This window comes from Dryas octopetala, chromosome 2 (genome assembly GCF_963921425.1).
Source record: "Dryas octopetala chromosome 2, drDryOcto1.1, whole genome shotgun sequence".
NCBI lineage: Eukaryota > Viridiplantae > Streptophyta > Magnoliopsida > Rosales > Rosaceae > Dryas > Dryas octopetala.
In genome coordinates this window covers 30709364-30724744 of record NC_141367.1, presented here as the reverse complement: position 1 = coordinate 30724744, position 15381 = coordinate 30709364, and the positions used below count along the sequence as shown (strand labels likewise).

The 15381-nt window shown below is 37.6% G+C and overlaps 3 protein-coding genes across 5 annotated transcripts; all 3 read left to right on the top strand.

The window, feature by feature from the left end:
• The first annotated feature begins 3418 nt into the window (after positions 1-3418).
• On the top strand, positions 3419-6728 carry NUDX25 (nudix hydrolase homolog 25). Its single transcript, XM_086231929.1, has 6 exons — positions 3419-3729; positions 3978-4028; positions 4627-4719; positions 5170-5264; positions 6263-6374; positions 6461-6728. Exons 1-6 carry the CDS (start codon positions 3664-3666, stop codon positions 6563-6565), a joined length of 522 nt encoding a protein of 173 aa, XP_086088055.1. The 5' UTR covers positions 3419-3663; the 3' UTR covers positions 6566-6728.
• Positions 6729-7120: 392 nt separating this feature from the next.
• LOC147295589 (uncharacterized) lies at positions 7121-9961 on the top strand. The gene is made up of 5 exons (XM_086231274.1): positions 7121-7476; positions 7734-8231; positions 8534-9036; positions 9360-9508; positions 9575-9961. Exons 1-5 carry the CDS (start codon positions 7249-7251, stop codon positions 9784-9786), a joined length of 1590 nt encoding a protein of 529 aa, XP_086087400.1. The 5' UTR covers positions 7121-7248; the 3' UTR covers positions 9787-9961.
• A 273-nt stretch (positions 9962-10234) lies between these two features.
• Positions 10235-15366, top strand: MPK17 (MAP kinase 17). 3 transcript variants are annotated; one of them, XM_086234578.1, is made up of 11 exons: positions 10235-10757; positions 11898-12306; positions 12401-12528; positions 12620-12679; positions 13092-13241; positions 13374-13529; positions 13646-13783; positions 13870-13943; positions 14138-14239; positions 14342-14600; positions 14734-15366. In XM_086234578.1, the coding sequence occupies exons 1-11, from the start codon at positions 10503-10505 to the stop codon at positions 14782-14784; spliced, it is 1782 nt and encodes a 593-aa protein (XP_086090704.1). In that variant the 5' UTR covers positions 10235-10502; the 3' UTR covers positions 14785-15366. The 3 variants fall into 3 exon arrangements, with proteins under 3 accessions (XP_086090704.1, XP_086090705.1, XP_086090706.1); XM_086234579.1 differs by lacking the exon at positions 10235-10757 and adding an exon at positions 10928-11241; XM_086234580.1 differs by lacking the exon at positions 10235-10757 and adding an exon at positions 10930-11241 and having other exon boundaries at positions 11926-12306.
• Positions 15367-15381: the final 15 nt, after the last annotated feature.

Below are 15381 nucleotides of genomic sequence, written 5' to 3'. Positions count from 1 at the left end.
CAATCTAGAGAGATTATGAAGATGGCTTTTAGACATCACCCCTTCCCATTGATTATCCAAGAGAAGCAATGAATTTAATTTTGTAAGTTGTCCTATACTCTCAGGGATGGTGCCACTCATCAGGTTGGAGGAAAGGTCTAGTGCCCTCAAATGTGACAGATTAAAAAAATGACATAGGGAATGGACCAGAGAATGCATTATAGGAGAGAGAGAGAGTTTCCAAATGTTTCAGGGATCCCAAAGAATCAGGCAAACTCCCTCTAAGTTTATTCATACCCAAGTCTAATGTTTCTAAGCTTATATTACTGCATCCAGATAAAGCATCAACAAATTCCTTTATTTCCCCACTTATCAAATTGACTGATATAACTAAAGTCTGCAGGCTGCAAAGGTTTCCCCATGCAATTTGGGAAATGGAGCCAGTAATTCCACAATCAATGAGTCCTAGTTTCACAAGGGTACTAATGTTGAATAGCCATTGAGGTAATGAAGAGTTGAAGTAGTTAAATGATAGATCAACGACCAAAAGTGATGTAAAATTTACAAATGGAAGTGATTGAGGGAGGTCATGGAGTTCACAGAAGGGCAAGTGCAACTCTAGAAGTGAAGGAAGCATATGCACAGAAGGTAGCCAATGAGTTGTTGCCTTGCTAAGGTTCATGCCTCCCAAACCCAGGTATTGCAAGGAAGAGAAACCAGAGAGCCAATTCACATCTGAAACCCAAGGATGTAATAATAATGAACCAGAAGTGAGATCAAGATGGAGCAAGTTTGAGAGATTGCCAAGATCAGGAGGGACCATTCCTCCAAAAGATGAGTAGGAGAGGTCAAGGTACCTCAATTTCTTGAATGAACCTATGAAATTTGGAATGGGAATTCCATGGAAATGGTTGTAACTCAAATGCAAGTGATTCAAATATGTCAAGTTAAGCAAAGAAGGACTTATCTCACCACCTAAGCATGGCCACCTAGGAGTTTCTGAGTTAGCTTCTCCAAAATAAAAATTTGGCGGCCGGTTGCTGAGGTCAAGCCTGATAACATTGCCTGTTTGGTTGCTGCAGCCTACACCAATCCACTTGCAGCAGTCTTCCCCAACCCAAGATGAAAGCAGAGCTAAAGGATCTTCAAGGCCTTGTTTGAATTTAAGGAGGGCCTTCCTCTCCTCCTCAATGCAACCCACTTTGAAATTCTCAACACTGGAGTTGGCCATTGATTTGGCTTCAAGGAAAATAGAATATTCAGTTAAAAGAAGAATTAGGAAAGCAAGTAAAAGAAGTTGAAAGGAGGCTTTGCTGCTAGCCATTGTCCCTCTATAAACTCATCAGCTTTAATTGGATGCTATTTATAAGTAAAGAGGATTGACTTCCTCTCACCCCTCCCCTTCAAAAGTTATTTTAACTAATTTTTTGTAATAAGTAGCCATCCAAAAGTCCACAAAAGTTTATTAGCCTGCATATATACTCTGAAGACCTACAAGCTTCTTAGTTCTTCAAGTAGAATCAGTATTGTTATTGAATATCTTTTCTGCAAATAATAAACTGTCAGTGTCAGGTTACAAACTTCTCTAGATTATATTCTCTGTTATTTCTTTGAAGCCTCCAACTGATGCTGTTTACTGAATAACAAAATTTGTTTTACTATGAATCCCAATAACACAAGGAATATCTCTCAATAGTCAACACTACCTCTGAATTCATTGACTAATCATCAGTTAATATCTCTCAATGGCCATGCATGCCTCTTTTATATATTTATATATCATTGAGCAATGCATGAAGTGTTGAAATTCTGACCCACAGAATTGGTGAATGTGGCTTCAAGGAATATAAATTTAGCAAAGAAAACAAGAGGAAGATGCTGAAAATATGATTGTACTGCTAACCAAGTAACCATCCTTCCTCTAAAATAGGTATCAGACACCTAATTGATTCAAGACAATATAAACATCAACTTCCAGTCTTCAACATTCTGACTGGTCAAGTCATTTGGAAATGGAAAGACTTTACACTTAAATGATTGGGAGTAAGTGGACTAATTCTTGTCAAAAAAATTTCTGCAGGTAAAGTGTTAGTTGCTACTGGCTTTAATTCATTCTCTTGGATATGATCTGTCGAGCTATAAGCCTAGAACATCAAAAACTACTGGACCACTGCTATCTGGTCATCCAAGTGCCTGATTTGCTTTCCTTCTTCAGAACAATAAATTAAGAAGACCCGTGCGGTCCTGCTCTTTTTCTCTTTCCCCCCTTTTCTGTTTCTCTTAAATATTAATCCATTCCCCTTTTTTTTTATTTTTTGGGTAACCAAAAAGAGAAGAACCATTCACCAATTTTTTCCTCACACACAATCTAAGACGATAAAATCTCTACACTAAAACGATTCCCAACACGTTAAAACTTAAAAGTGTTATGCATCCACCATTTAGGTGCTCATACCCTCAGTGTACCTTTACTTTGCGAATCTACATGGAATACCGAACCGAAGCACTGATATAAATGTTCATACAGAACTTCTTCAGTGCAAGTGTTCGCGTGACAAAATTAGTTTGTGTTGAGAGCACTTCCAATAAAAAATTAATAGCAAAAAAATGAATCTATACTGACTGTGATTGTAAGTGACTGTATTGTAGAATGTTTAATATTAATAACTTTGAGTGATTGAAGTATGATTATGATTAATTTATGTAAGAATCGGACTGGAGTTTGGCCCGTTCAAGTCGAGAGAGAAATGCTCGTCTAAAGACGCGGACCTCTGTTGTAGTGGTTTCACGTATATTCGCGGCTACAGCTTGCTCGGTAATTAAATAATAATAAAAAATAATAAAAGATGTAATGATAATGAATATTAAAAAGGGGATCCACTTCCTGACTCTCAGCTACTCAAAGTCAACGCCCCTCCTCGCCCACTAATTTATGTTGGATTTGTCTTTTAGTGCTCTTTTCTACATTTTCTATCCGCATGTTCGCTCATTGACTATAACTCCACGTCATCATCAGCTTCCCCATTACCCGTTTCTCTCTCCGAAGGTTTTGCTACAAAGCGGCCGCCCTCATATGCTTACCATAAACTCTACCTCTCTCCCATTTTCTTTATTTTTAATTCAATTTTTATAATTTTTTCCAATAGAACGAACAACTACAAAGTATGAAAAAGTCAATTTTCGTGAAATGGGTTGTCCACAACTCCACATTAGGCTAAGACTTAATTTATTGTCGATTTAAACACACAAATCCAAAATTTATTTTCACGGTAAAAGATCTAGATTTTAAAAACTATAGAGAGACAAAATTAAAACAAAAAATGAAGGCAGGTGTCAACCACACGACATACCTAAGAAAGAGCCCATGGCAAGAAAATGAGGAGAGAGTTGCACCCAATCCTTGCCCACCTGGAAGACTGAATAGTAAATAGTTTTGATTAGGACGAAACATGGGTGGAGGGTGCCGGGTGTGCAGGATAAGAGTGGCAAGCTCTATGCTCTGAGTCTGAGTCACCAGTTTGTCATGGTCAGCGTCACTAATTCCCACAAAGCCCACTTTTTTAGTTTTATACTTTATACTTTGGGTGGGTTCTGATTTCTGATATCTGAGAGTCATCGCATTTACTCCTCAAAAGTTGAAAGAGAGAGCCTTTCTCAAACTCTGAGCACACAACAAGCAGAGCAATGGAGGATCTGCCCCCTGGTTACCGTCCCAACGTTGGCGTTTGCCTCATTAACTCTGATAATCTGGTACCCCCATCTTCGTTTCTCTTCTAAATTTGTCAATATACCCACTTATTCTTTTCTTTAATTTGATTTGCCTTTTGGTCGTGTCTCGTTTATGGGTTCGATTAACTGTGAACTGATTTTGTTGTTGTCACTATTATTATGTTAAAGATCAGTGACAAAAGCTGGCGCTTTTTGAAGACACTTTGGTCCCAATTCGTATTTGGTTTGTTTTATCTTGTTGGATTTTTGATCCTTGCTTTTTCTTGTAGATTTTCGTTGGGTCAAGATTGAATGTTCCTGGAGCATGGCAGATGCCTCAGGTAGTACCAAGTACCAACACTATTAATTATCACATGATGGCTTAAAATTATGTATTGTAGAATATGTGAAGAGTAATGGTCTGTTTAAACCTTTCGTTTTTAACTGAATTATGTTTAAATAGTAACTGATGTGAAATCAGAATGGTTTGCGTGATTTGTGCACTCGAAAAGCTTAAATTGTTGATCATCCTGGGGGACATTTGCTACATGCCAAAAGAGTCTCTTTATCTTAAAACCTTTGGCTTCCTCGCATTTGCAAAACATTCAGAATTGGTTTGTGTTCATATGGCTATATAATGGAAACCCTTTTCACATGGCTTTTCGCCCAACATCTGCGGAAACTTTACTTATAGCTCAGGCCAGAAAACCTTAATGGCGTCCAGTTCTCTTATGTGTGTAGAGGAAATTTAGGATGCTTGGATGTAGTACAGCCTCTTTCAAAGTCTAAATTTAGTGTCGAACACTGTAAAGGTTGAACTTTCTCTGTAATTGTTTTGCTTTGTTTGTGAGCATTCTCAATTTCTGCTGTTTTGTTGGATTCCTTCGGTTTAGCTTAGTTCATAATTATTTTTTTTACTTTTTGGATCCTCAATCTCAGGGGGGTATCGAAGATGGTGAAGAACCTAAATCTGCAGCTATTAGGGAACTACGAGAAGAGACGGGGATACAGTCCGTTGAAATTATTTCTCAGGTTTGTATAGAGAACTGGAAAAAATCCATACCATTGTGTTACTCATTGTGGATGTGCATGTTTATTTATGTAGTAACGTCATGATTCCCATTTTTCATTCTTAAAAACTCTTAGCTTTATGAATAATTATTAGATACCTCTGAACTCCAAAAAAAAGGATTTGTGTTGGGAAAAATATTAAGACAAAAAGACAGAAGGTGAACCAGGCCAAGATTTATTTTAGAGGTAGTCAGTAACCATTGTGAATTTGTGATGCCATATTTGAGGTACTCTTTGTACTCGATTTTAAATTGTACTCTCACCATTGTGAAAAAACTGAAGTTGTACAACTCCAGTGTATCGTGAAGTAATCCCTCGGATGGAGTTCAAAGCTTTTAAGTTATAGTCAAAATCTGTTGCATATCAGTCGATCAAAATTTTCACCTTTATGATTGGATTGTGTATTGACAGGTTCCGAATTGGTTGACTTATGACTTCCCACCTGCCGTGAAGACCAAAGTTAATCGGCTCTGGGGTGGTGAATGGCATGGGCAAGCACAAAAATGGCATGTCCTTCTTCCTTCACATGCACACACTTCATGTCCTTCTTTTGCTTTCCCTTCCAGTTTCATTTTGGTCTCAGAACAGAAGGAAAGAAAACTCTCAAATTGCTTTTAGAAATCTTAAGGGTCTGTTTAGTATTCTATTCAAAAACTATTTTTTTTTTCAAAAACAAAAAAACAAGGTTTAGTCAAGAAAACGTGTTTGGTAGACAATTTTCAAAAACAGCTTTTAGAAAAAAATTCAAAAACATCTTTTTTTAAAAATGATAAAACATCGTTTTTCTTTTCTTTTTTTTTTACACTTCCTTCTTTCTTAGCTGTTATCATTTTTTAAATTTAAAAATTGTTTTCAAATTTCATACTAAACACGTTTTCAAATTTTAAAAATTGATTTTGAAAACTCACATTAAACAAAAAAATCTTAATTTTTGAAAAAAAAATTTGAGTAGGATACCAAACGGGCCCTTAATATTTCAAGCATTTTAGCAGTTACCCTGTGTTTGGTTCTTTATGAGAACCGTGCAGAGGGTATTTTTCTCCTAGGATATCTACTACTACAAGCTTTCATCAATAATATTGCATTCATTGTTGTATCATGTTGGCAATACTAAGTGGAATCACATGTTTGGATATCTTGTTGACTCAAACTGATATTTAATAGGGAGTGTAGTTTTAAGTCTGGAATGTAGTCCTAATAAGACTGCAGTGAAAAATTCCATCAGAAACTGAGTCAGTGAAAATTACACATCTGACAGATGAAACTATTTAAATAAATGGAAATTCTCGTGTACTTTTGCTTGTTCAACAGGGTCCAACCTGTTTGATGTGATATTTCAGTTGTTAGAATGTGCTTCCTTTGCTTCTGTAAATGTGTAAATTTATCTTTAAGCTCTTTGCCAATAGATCTACACGGTTATATTACCAGATTCTCTATGTTTATGTGAGTATTCGAATGGTTGGAAATAAGAGATGTAGCCTAACAACGAATCGGAAATCAACAGGTTTCTTATGAGATTCACAAAAGATGACAGTGAGATCAACTTAGCTAATGGGGAAGCTGATCCAGAATTTGCAGAGTGGAAATGGGCTAGCCCTGAAGAAGTTATTGAACAGGTGCACTGAAAATTATCCTTCCAGTTAATTAATTTCATCATTATGTTTTATGGATATAATCAGTTATGGGAGATTATTGATTACAGGCAGTGGACTACAAGAGGCCAACATATGAGGAAGTTATGAGAACCTTCAAGTCCTACTTTGACGGAAGTGCTTTATCTGCAAAATGTAAATCGACAAAATGGTGAATGTTGTGGGTGTGCTTGTGTAGTTATCTCCATCTTGTTAACTCATTTTACCCATTGAATTTAGATCAAGTACAAGTAGGACTCTTGCTTTTTTTTGTAAATGATAATGAGAGAACTTTAAGTTAGATCTTTGCATTGTTATAACAATAAAATCTTTGTGGAATGACTTTGTTGCTTTCAATGGTTTTGTCTAGAATGACGATTGCAAAGTGTATCAAAACAAATGGGGGAAAAACCGAAAAGGGTCTAGGACTTGAATTTCTTCTGTCTAAAGAAATCTCACATAGCATGAGAGTTTGATCCAAGAATTTCATTCACACCCAAAAAAAAGAAAATTTTTTAAATTTTTCTATCTTGGCCTCCACGGTACCAATAAAATATTAGGCTTTCTCTTTCTCCTTATGTTGACTTCCTAGCAATTTGATCTTCAGACAACTTTTTCTTGATGGTATTAACTTTTTTTTTTTTTTGGCCATGATATTAACTATTAAATTTAGCAGAGTAAGTCAAACATTATTTGCATTAAACAATGTAATAAACCAGTAAAGTATTTCTTTTTCCTTTTTTATCTAAAGTACAAAAGTAAAAGATAGAAAGTAAAAACCACGCCGACTCCGGTACGGGTAAACCAGAAATCTCACAGAATACGATTCCATGTCCTCCCACTCCTAAAACCCCAAAAAATGGCGACCCCAAAACCTCAACAATCCCTTCACCTTCATTCTCAAAAGTTCGAAGAGGAAAGACAAACACGCATAATGTGCAAGCTCAGAGACGCCATTTTGACCCGTGTTGTTGCTCCAGAACCCTCGAAACCCATCAACTCCGAGCACCTTAAGTCCCTCATGGAACGCCGCCTCCAAGAGCTCATCCCCAGTATCGACATCCCCACTCACCCCCCTTATGCTTCGGTAACTGCCACTTCAATTAGCATAACAAAAGTACTTTTATTGTTTTTGAAAGCAGACTTCAATATTTTGGAAGTACTTTTCTTGTTTGCTTTTAGTGAGTTCAAAGTGATTAGCTTTCACAATAAAAAAAAAATCAAGTGATTAGCCTTGGGAAGAAAAGTACTTTTTTAGAGCGTATTTCTTGATGTGGCCCATGTGGGTAATGTATGTTTCTTGTTTTTAGTGATTTTGTTTGCTTGTTTTTTTGGGGAATGTAGATGATACAGACGGCAATAGAAGAGCTGAATGAGGAGAATGGGCCGAGTGAGGTGGCCATATCGGAGTTTATCAAAAGGGAATACGAGGATTTTCCATTAGCGCATGAGGGTTTGTTGAGGCATCATCTGAGGAAGCTTTGTGAGAGTGGGGTGGTTGTGGCTTTGGATGGTGGGAGGTACCGTCTTTTGGTTGAGAATGTTGATGATAAGGAAAATGCAGCGGGGCCAGGAAGGGTACAAGGTAGATGGCGTGGGGAAGAAGGGGAGCAGAATGAAGCATGTGGAGGAGAAAATGAACCTATAGAACAGGAAATTGAAGGACAACGTGAAGCAGGAGAGCGAACAATTGCAAGGATGGAGGAAAAGAAGAAAGGGGAAGAAGGGCAAAACAAGGTGATGAGAGGACTTACTGAAGAAAAGCAAGAGCATTTTGAAGTGATTGAAAAACAATGTGAAGCAGAAAGAAAGCAAATGGAAGTGAGTGAGGGACAATTTGAGGTACTGCTAGTGACGCTTGTTTTCTGCCTTTGGTTCCCTTTACATTTGTAAATTGTAATTGCTTATCTGGTAAATCTTTGTTGTTGGTGACACTGTTTGACTTTCTGTTTGAATTTTGTTGAGCAATGCTGCTCTCATATCATCATTGGTGCATCTTTTCTTGATATTTGCTGGTAGTATCTTGTTTTGGCTTTTTCAGCTATTTGTCGCTACAGGCAACTTTTTGTTTTCATCATTAGCACAATAGTAAATTTTTGGTGATGGCAACATTCTGTGTGTGTAATTTCTGTTTGAAAATGCAGAGGACAAACATGGAGTTAGGTGTGGAAGGGAGTTTGAAACCAATACTGGCATGCATCAAACCAGATTATAATCAGGGAGAAGCAAACAATAAAAAAATGACGAAAGAACATATTGAAGCTGGGGTGTGTGAAAATGAATTGATAAAAGAACATAATCCTAGAGAAGAGCGGCAAAGTGCAGAAGCTCAACAAATTGAGGTCATTGAAAATCAATATCAGTTGCAAGCAGTACAAATTAGAGATGTTGGAGAACTAAGAGTCCCAGGGCAAATTATTGAAGTCAGAACTGAGATATTGGAATTATGTTGCAATGGTGTCGGTGGTAGTGAAAATGTGAGGACCCAACTTGGTGCATCTCCTGATGTTGTGGTGGAAGAAAAAAAGAAGGAAGTCTTAGAACTGGTGGAGCAGCGGCAGCAAAAGAACATTACTTGTGAAGAGGACTTCTTGCCGGAACAACATCAACTGCAACCAGAGGTCTATGGGCAAAGAGATGAAACCAATTAAACCCAGAAACAATGTTTGCATTCCCAGCCAACAACTTCTAGTTCTATTGGTTTACATTGTGATAGCCAGCAGCTTGAACTGGAGCAGCAACTAGAGCTTCCAATTATACAAAGCTCTCCAACGTTTAAACCAGCAAGAGAGAAGGAATTAACTTTACCACAGCAACAGCAGCAAAGACAGGGTCAACTGCCATCTCTGAGCCAAGGACCTTCCAAACTGCTATAGCTGCAGTCCTGGCAGCATCATTGTGTTCCCAACATCAACTTGAGCAGCACCAGCAATCACAACATCAAGGCCAACAAAAGCGAAGTTGAGGGAGGCCCCGTAAGCCTAGAAAAGATATGAATGTTAGTACTTGGGCATTGTTGCCCTTTTCTCCTGAAGATCATCATGAGGAGCAGCCACCAAAGCGTCAAGGCATGCATCCTAAACCTAAAAACGATATGGATGTAAGTACCAGGGCATTGTGTGACCAAAAAAGTACCAGGGAGAGGGAGGTCAAGAAAACAAGTTTGGTAGTTCGGTTACGCTCAGATCTTCAGCATCAGTATAAGGAGCAGCAGCAGCCACAGGGCCATGGGAGAGGGAGGTCCTCTAAGCCAAAGCCAGGCACAGAGAGGCCTTGTCAACCTCATCATCTGCAGCAGCAACCACAGTACGGAGGCAGAGGGAGGCATCCTAAACCAAAATCAGATGCAGAACGTATTGAGGAGGTTCCACAGACCCCTCAGATTGAGCAGCTGTAACTCAAGTGTCGAGGTCAAGGTAGAGGAAGGCCTCCGAAATTGCAATGAGGACCAAAAACTGAAAATTTGTCGCACGTTTAATTTTGTAACTCTGTTTTAGTATATTCTGTTAGTTATCTGATTCCCTTTAAAATAGACAGTTATCAGTTGTGCTGTTTTCCAGGAGGATCTGACCACTGATTGTAGTTTAAGAAACTTAAAAAAAAAGGTATATGAATTTATGAATAAGCCACCCAATGATGCTGACCCAAAAAAAAAAAAAAAAGAATAGCCACCCAATGACATACAAATGAATGCTGGATGGCTATTTGACTAATGGCTTTGTTGTTGCAAACTTAGGCAATCTTAGTAGTGTAAGAAAACAAACATATCTTCAGACTAGTGGACACGTATGCATTAGATATGTTTGTGATGTTAATTTATAACAAAAGAAATGGCTTTGTAGAAATAACGTTCTTAAATAATCTTATCAGAACAAAAAAATGATTATAATAACTAAAAATAAGTAAGAAATATTTACAATTACTCATTCATTAATTGGGTTTTATTACAACGCCTGGTGGGTCGAACGGAAAGCCAAAACGAAAGAACCGGTAAAGTGTAAAGAGTAAAGCGTCAAATGAGTCGATCTGTGACATTTCCCAATCAAGAAACATAGTACAGATAAAAGCTCCGCTAAAAGATTCTCAGTGATCCGGTCGCTCATCACATTTGATATGGAAGGCTTTCTTCGCTGGTTTCAGAGTCTCTCTTCTACTTCTACTTGTTCATCTTCTTCCGCTCACCATGCCAATTCACAAAACGACGACGTTGTTCTGCAACAACCAAGTACTGAAGTACGCCGACGAGAAGAGGAAGACCAGGAGGAGGAGGAGCTGATGATCACGGTGGACTTGGACTTGAGTGGCTTGAAGGCCATCAAGGTCCCTGAACGGACCAATCCCAGACTCGCCTCCATGGACCATCATAAGGTCAGCCACACAGAGACTGTGCAGTGCACCCAATTATATTTATTATTCTTCTTTTGCGTCTATGTATCTCTGATAAGATAAGGTCCGCGTTTTGAGGACTCAAAGCTTAGTCGGTGGTTGCAATAACTTGTCTTTTTCTCAACTCAATACATGTATTGGTCTTTTGGAATCATTCTTCTCCCTCATCTCTCTCTTTTTTCATACTTTTAACTATACACTTTTAAGATTTTTGACTTTTTTGTTTCTCCCTTTCATTAATAATAAATATATATATATATTTTTTTTAAGATCTCCCATATGGTGACAAGTTCAAATCTGTACTGCTGTACATATATACACACACACATATATATATATATACATACATCTGATCGGTTCATACCCTTGATCACATCAACCCTTCGTATCCTTTTGTGGGTTATTTGGAGAGGGTCAGGCAATCTCATATTCTGGGTGGTCTAATTGTTATCACAAATACAACAAGGTTCTTAGTGATTTTTTTCCCCCTTTTTTCGTTTTTTTTTTTTTTTTTGTTTTTTAAAGATATTGTATGCACCTTCAAATTTCCTGGTTATTTTGTAACTGCTTAGCTGCTTAATCATTTCATGCGCCTCTGCTCTGACTCGTACCATAACAAGGACCCAGCAAGTTTCTTGAACTGCAACATTAAATCATGAAACTTTTTCAGATTCCCTTTTCTATTTCATACTTTGGAATTTGCAACTTAAGAGTATGTGAAAGAACATAAGTTTTCTGTTAGATTTTGTTAGCATAATGGATAGTGATCTTCAGGCTTTGGATATGCCAATGAAGTGCCAAGATCATTAGTCCCATCTGGAAAACTTCTAAGTTCTATGTTTTTGCTCACATAGGAAAACCACATCAACATAAACGAGCTGAATAAGATGTTCCTTGTCCTATCAGTACCCATGTGTTGGTTTATAACTTTATAGTGGATTATGATGGTGGCTCTACACTTTTGTTTGATTATATTAAATTTATGTACGGTGGTATCACTTTATAATTATCGGTTCAAGTATGCACTTATCATCCATTTTTTGTTTCCTCTTCTACTCATACATTGCCACCGCCCTTATTTTACTTTTGAAGGATTACTAATTATGACTTAATTTAATTCAGAATATGCTTGACAAAGAATTTTTCACAGAATATGGTGAGTCAAGCCAATATGAAATTCAAGAAGTGATTGGAAAAGGTAGCTATGGTGTTGTTGCATCTGCAGTTGATACTCACACTGGTGAGAGAGTAGCTATTAAAAAGATCAATGATGTCTTTGAGCATGTCTCTGATGCCACACGAATTTTGAGAGAAATTAAGCTCCTTCGGCTGCTACATCACCCTGATATTGTAGAAATAAAGCATATAATGCTGCCCCCTTGCAGACGAGAATTTAAAGATATATATGTTGTATTTGAGTTGATGGAATCTGACCTTCACCAAGTTATAAAGGCAAATGATGATCTCACTCCTGAGCATTATCAATTTTTCCTGTACCAGCTTCTTCGTGCTCTGAAGTTCATACATACAGGTTTGACCTCCATTTTATCATACCACCATAGAAGTTCCTTTGGTTTCACATATTCTATGCCTCTGATGATTGTCCTTTTTTTTTTTTTTTGCAGCAAATGTTTTCCATCGAGATTTAAAGCCAAAAAATATACTTGCTAATGCAGACTGCAAACTGAAAATTTGTGACTTTGGGCTTGCTCGTCCATCGTTTAGTGATGCCCCATCTACCATTTTTTGGACTGTATGTGTCTATTTGCGGAAAAGCTGTGAATTGCCGTTTTAGATTCCTCTCTTTTTGTTAATGCTAAAATTTGTATTCCAATTTTTCCAAGGATTATGTGGCGACTCGATGGTACCGTGCTCCTGAACTCTGTGGTTCCTTTTTCTCCAAGGTAAGTACACAATTTTTATGAGGTATTCAGTTTACAATGATAATTTCATCATGAGTAATTTGTTGCTGATACATATTACTCTACAGTAATTAGTTTGGTTCACTTTAGGTCTCGTTGTCCATTTCAGTCTGAGCCTCTGAGAAATTTGAGTGTTCTAATCAGTTCTTAAAAGTAACTAATTGCATGATTTAGGCATGCATCATTTGAAATAAGCAACATTACCTCTTCTATCTAATATACTGGCTTGGTTTGGGAAGTAATGCTAATATCTGTCTGTAATGTAGGTTTTGTGTGCTCTACTCTGTGCAGCTAGGATTTCTGAATTATTAATTTATATAATTTGTACTAAATTACTTATGCAACTAAACTCTTTGAGATTCTGGTTAAGTATTTAGTAAACTGTATTTTGCAGTACACCCCTGCTATTGATATATGGAGCATAGGATGCATATTTGCAGAAATGCTAACAGGAAAACCGTTGTTTCCTGGGAAAAATGTCGTACATCAATTGGATCTCATTACTGATTTACTTGGCACTTCTTCTGCTGAATCTATTGCAAGGGTTTGTTACCTCTCTGTCAATTCCATTTGCTATTAGGATACCGTTATAAAAACTTGTACATCAAAGTTAAGTGGTTGCCTCTTTGGACTTTGTTAAGCTCTTCACCAAGTGGGATCATCTTAATGACTGCAGATTCGGAATGAGAAGGCCAGAAGATATTTAAGTAACATGAGGAAAAAGAAATCAATTCCTCTCTCGCAAAAAATCCCTAATGCAGATCCATTGGCTCTTTGTTTACTTGAGGGTTTGCTTGCATTTGATCCTAGAGATCGCCTTTCTGCTGAAGAGGTAAGATTTTAGCAAAAACCACTGTTTTCCACAATTCCATTTCTTATTGCATATGTTTAACCTTTTAATCTTCATATATTTCTGTTTCCTGATAAAGGTCACTGCTTTCTTTTCAGGCATTAGCACACCCATATTTTTATGGATTGGCAAATGTGGAACAGGAACCATCTAAACAACCCATTTCAAAGCTCGAGTTTGAGTTTGAAAAGAGGAAATTGACAAAAGATTCTGTAAGAGAGCTAATTTATAGAGAGGTATGACCAGTGGCGATATTCTGCACTTGTTGGTAATTTCTTCTTTCCTTACCATCTACTCATGGTGTATATTCTAAAGCTTTCAGATTTTAGAGTATCATCCGAAGATGCTGCATGATTACCTTCAAGGTTCAGATAATATTGGCTTCATGTATCCAAGGTCAGCATTTGCTACTAGAACTACCTGTGTTGATGATGCACATGCTCGCATATGTATATGCTTGTGCATCTGCCCGCACATACGCCATGCCATGATGAGCCATATTTTGATTTTGTTTCCCTTTAAACTTCAGCTGGTTGTACTTGTTTGAACCATCATTGAATATTAACTCAAAAAGGTTTTGTGTTCGCCAGTGGAGTTGATCGATTTCGACGACAATTTGCCCATCTTGAGGAACACTACAGTAAAGGTGAAAGGAGCACTGCACTTCAAAGGAAGCATGCCTCCTTACCTAGGTATAATTTTGGATAAAATATGGTTTATCCTTTTCTAGTGCCACTCAGCCTTTTTAATTTTATCATCTTTTCTGTATGCTGTTTTGCCATTCTCTTTCACAGGGAACGAGTTTGTATGTCCCACGAGGAGGCTATGGAGCAAAATAGTAATTTTAAGAAGAGTACCACAGCTTCAGTGGGTCGTGCAGCTATTCTGAGCCCTCCAAGGTCCCAAGGGTTTGAAGTACCTGAATCTGTATGTGAAAATGGATCAACCATACAGAATGGCCTTAATAAGCCAAATTATAGTCCCCATAGCCTGTTGAAGAGTTCTACCATTACTGCTTCTAAGTGTGTAACTGTAAATGGACACTACCGCGAGGCAAGTGTGTAGCAATTTTCTGTTGTTTGCAATACATTATCGTCGTGATAACTGTTACTTGCCTCATTAGTTGGGCCAAAATTTGTAAATGCACATTATCTGTTAAGTAACCTGGTCTTGTATACCCTGGCAGGAAGATAGAATGGCAGGGCAACAAGAAGAGATGGTCAATGTGTTGTCATAGAAGATTGTAGCAGCAGCAGCACCACCACCACCACCATACCAATGGAATTATACTTCTGATAAGATAGCTACATGTGGCATGCCTTTATTTTGTTTGCTAGGCCCATAACCTGTTTTGTGGGTGGTTGCCTCTTTTTATAGTCCATAAATTTAGTCTTTTATGTATAACATTTATCACCACTGACTTTTCGTTGTTATACTCTTTCTTAAATTCCAGAAACAATGTCACAGTCTACAGTTTACACAATTATATACTGATCCTTATGTAAGAGAATACTTGACAATTGGAGACCATAGCATTGGTGATTATAAAATGAGTGCCTGAAAGCCAAAAAGTTTATGCAATTTTCAGCTAGACAACCGATCAAACAGATGGTGTGGCTTTTGGGCTAATTGGAGAGACTGGAAAGTGGCCAGAGATTAAGCAACTTGGGCCGGGCCCATATATGATATTGCCATGGTTCGGAACCCCCCTGGCCTACACCGTTCCATAATTTCTGCAAATGTTCTTTATATCTTCATATTATGTTTATACTTTTGCTTGGATGGTCGATTGTTTATATAATTCAACACTTTTGATTTAGTCGTCCTTTGATAT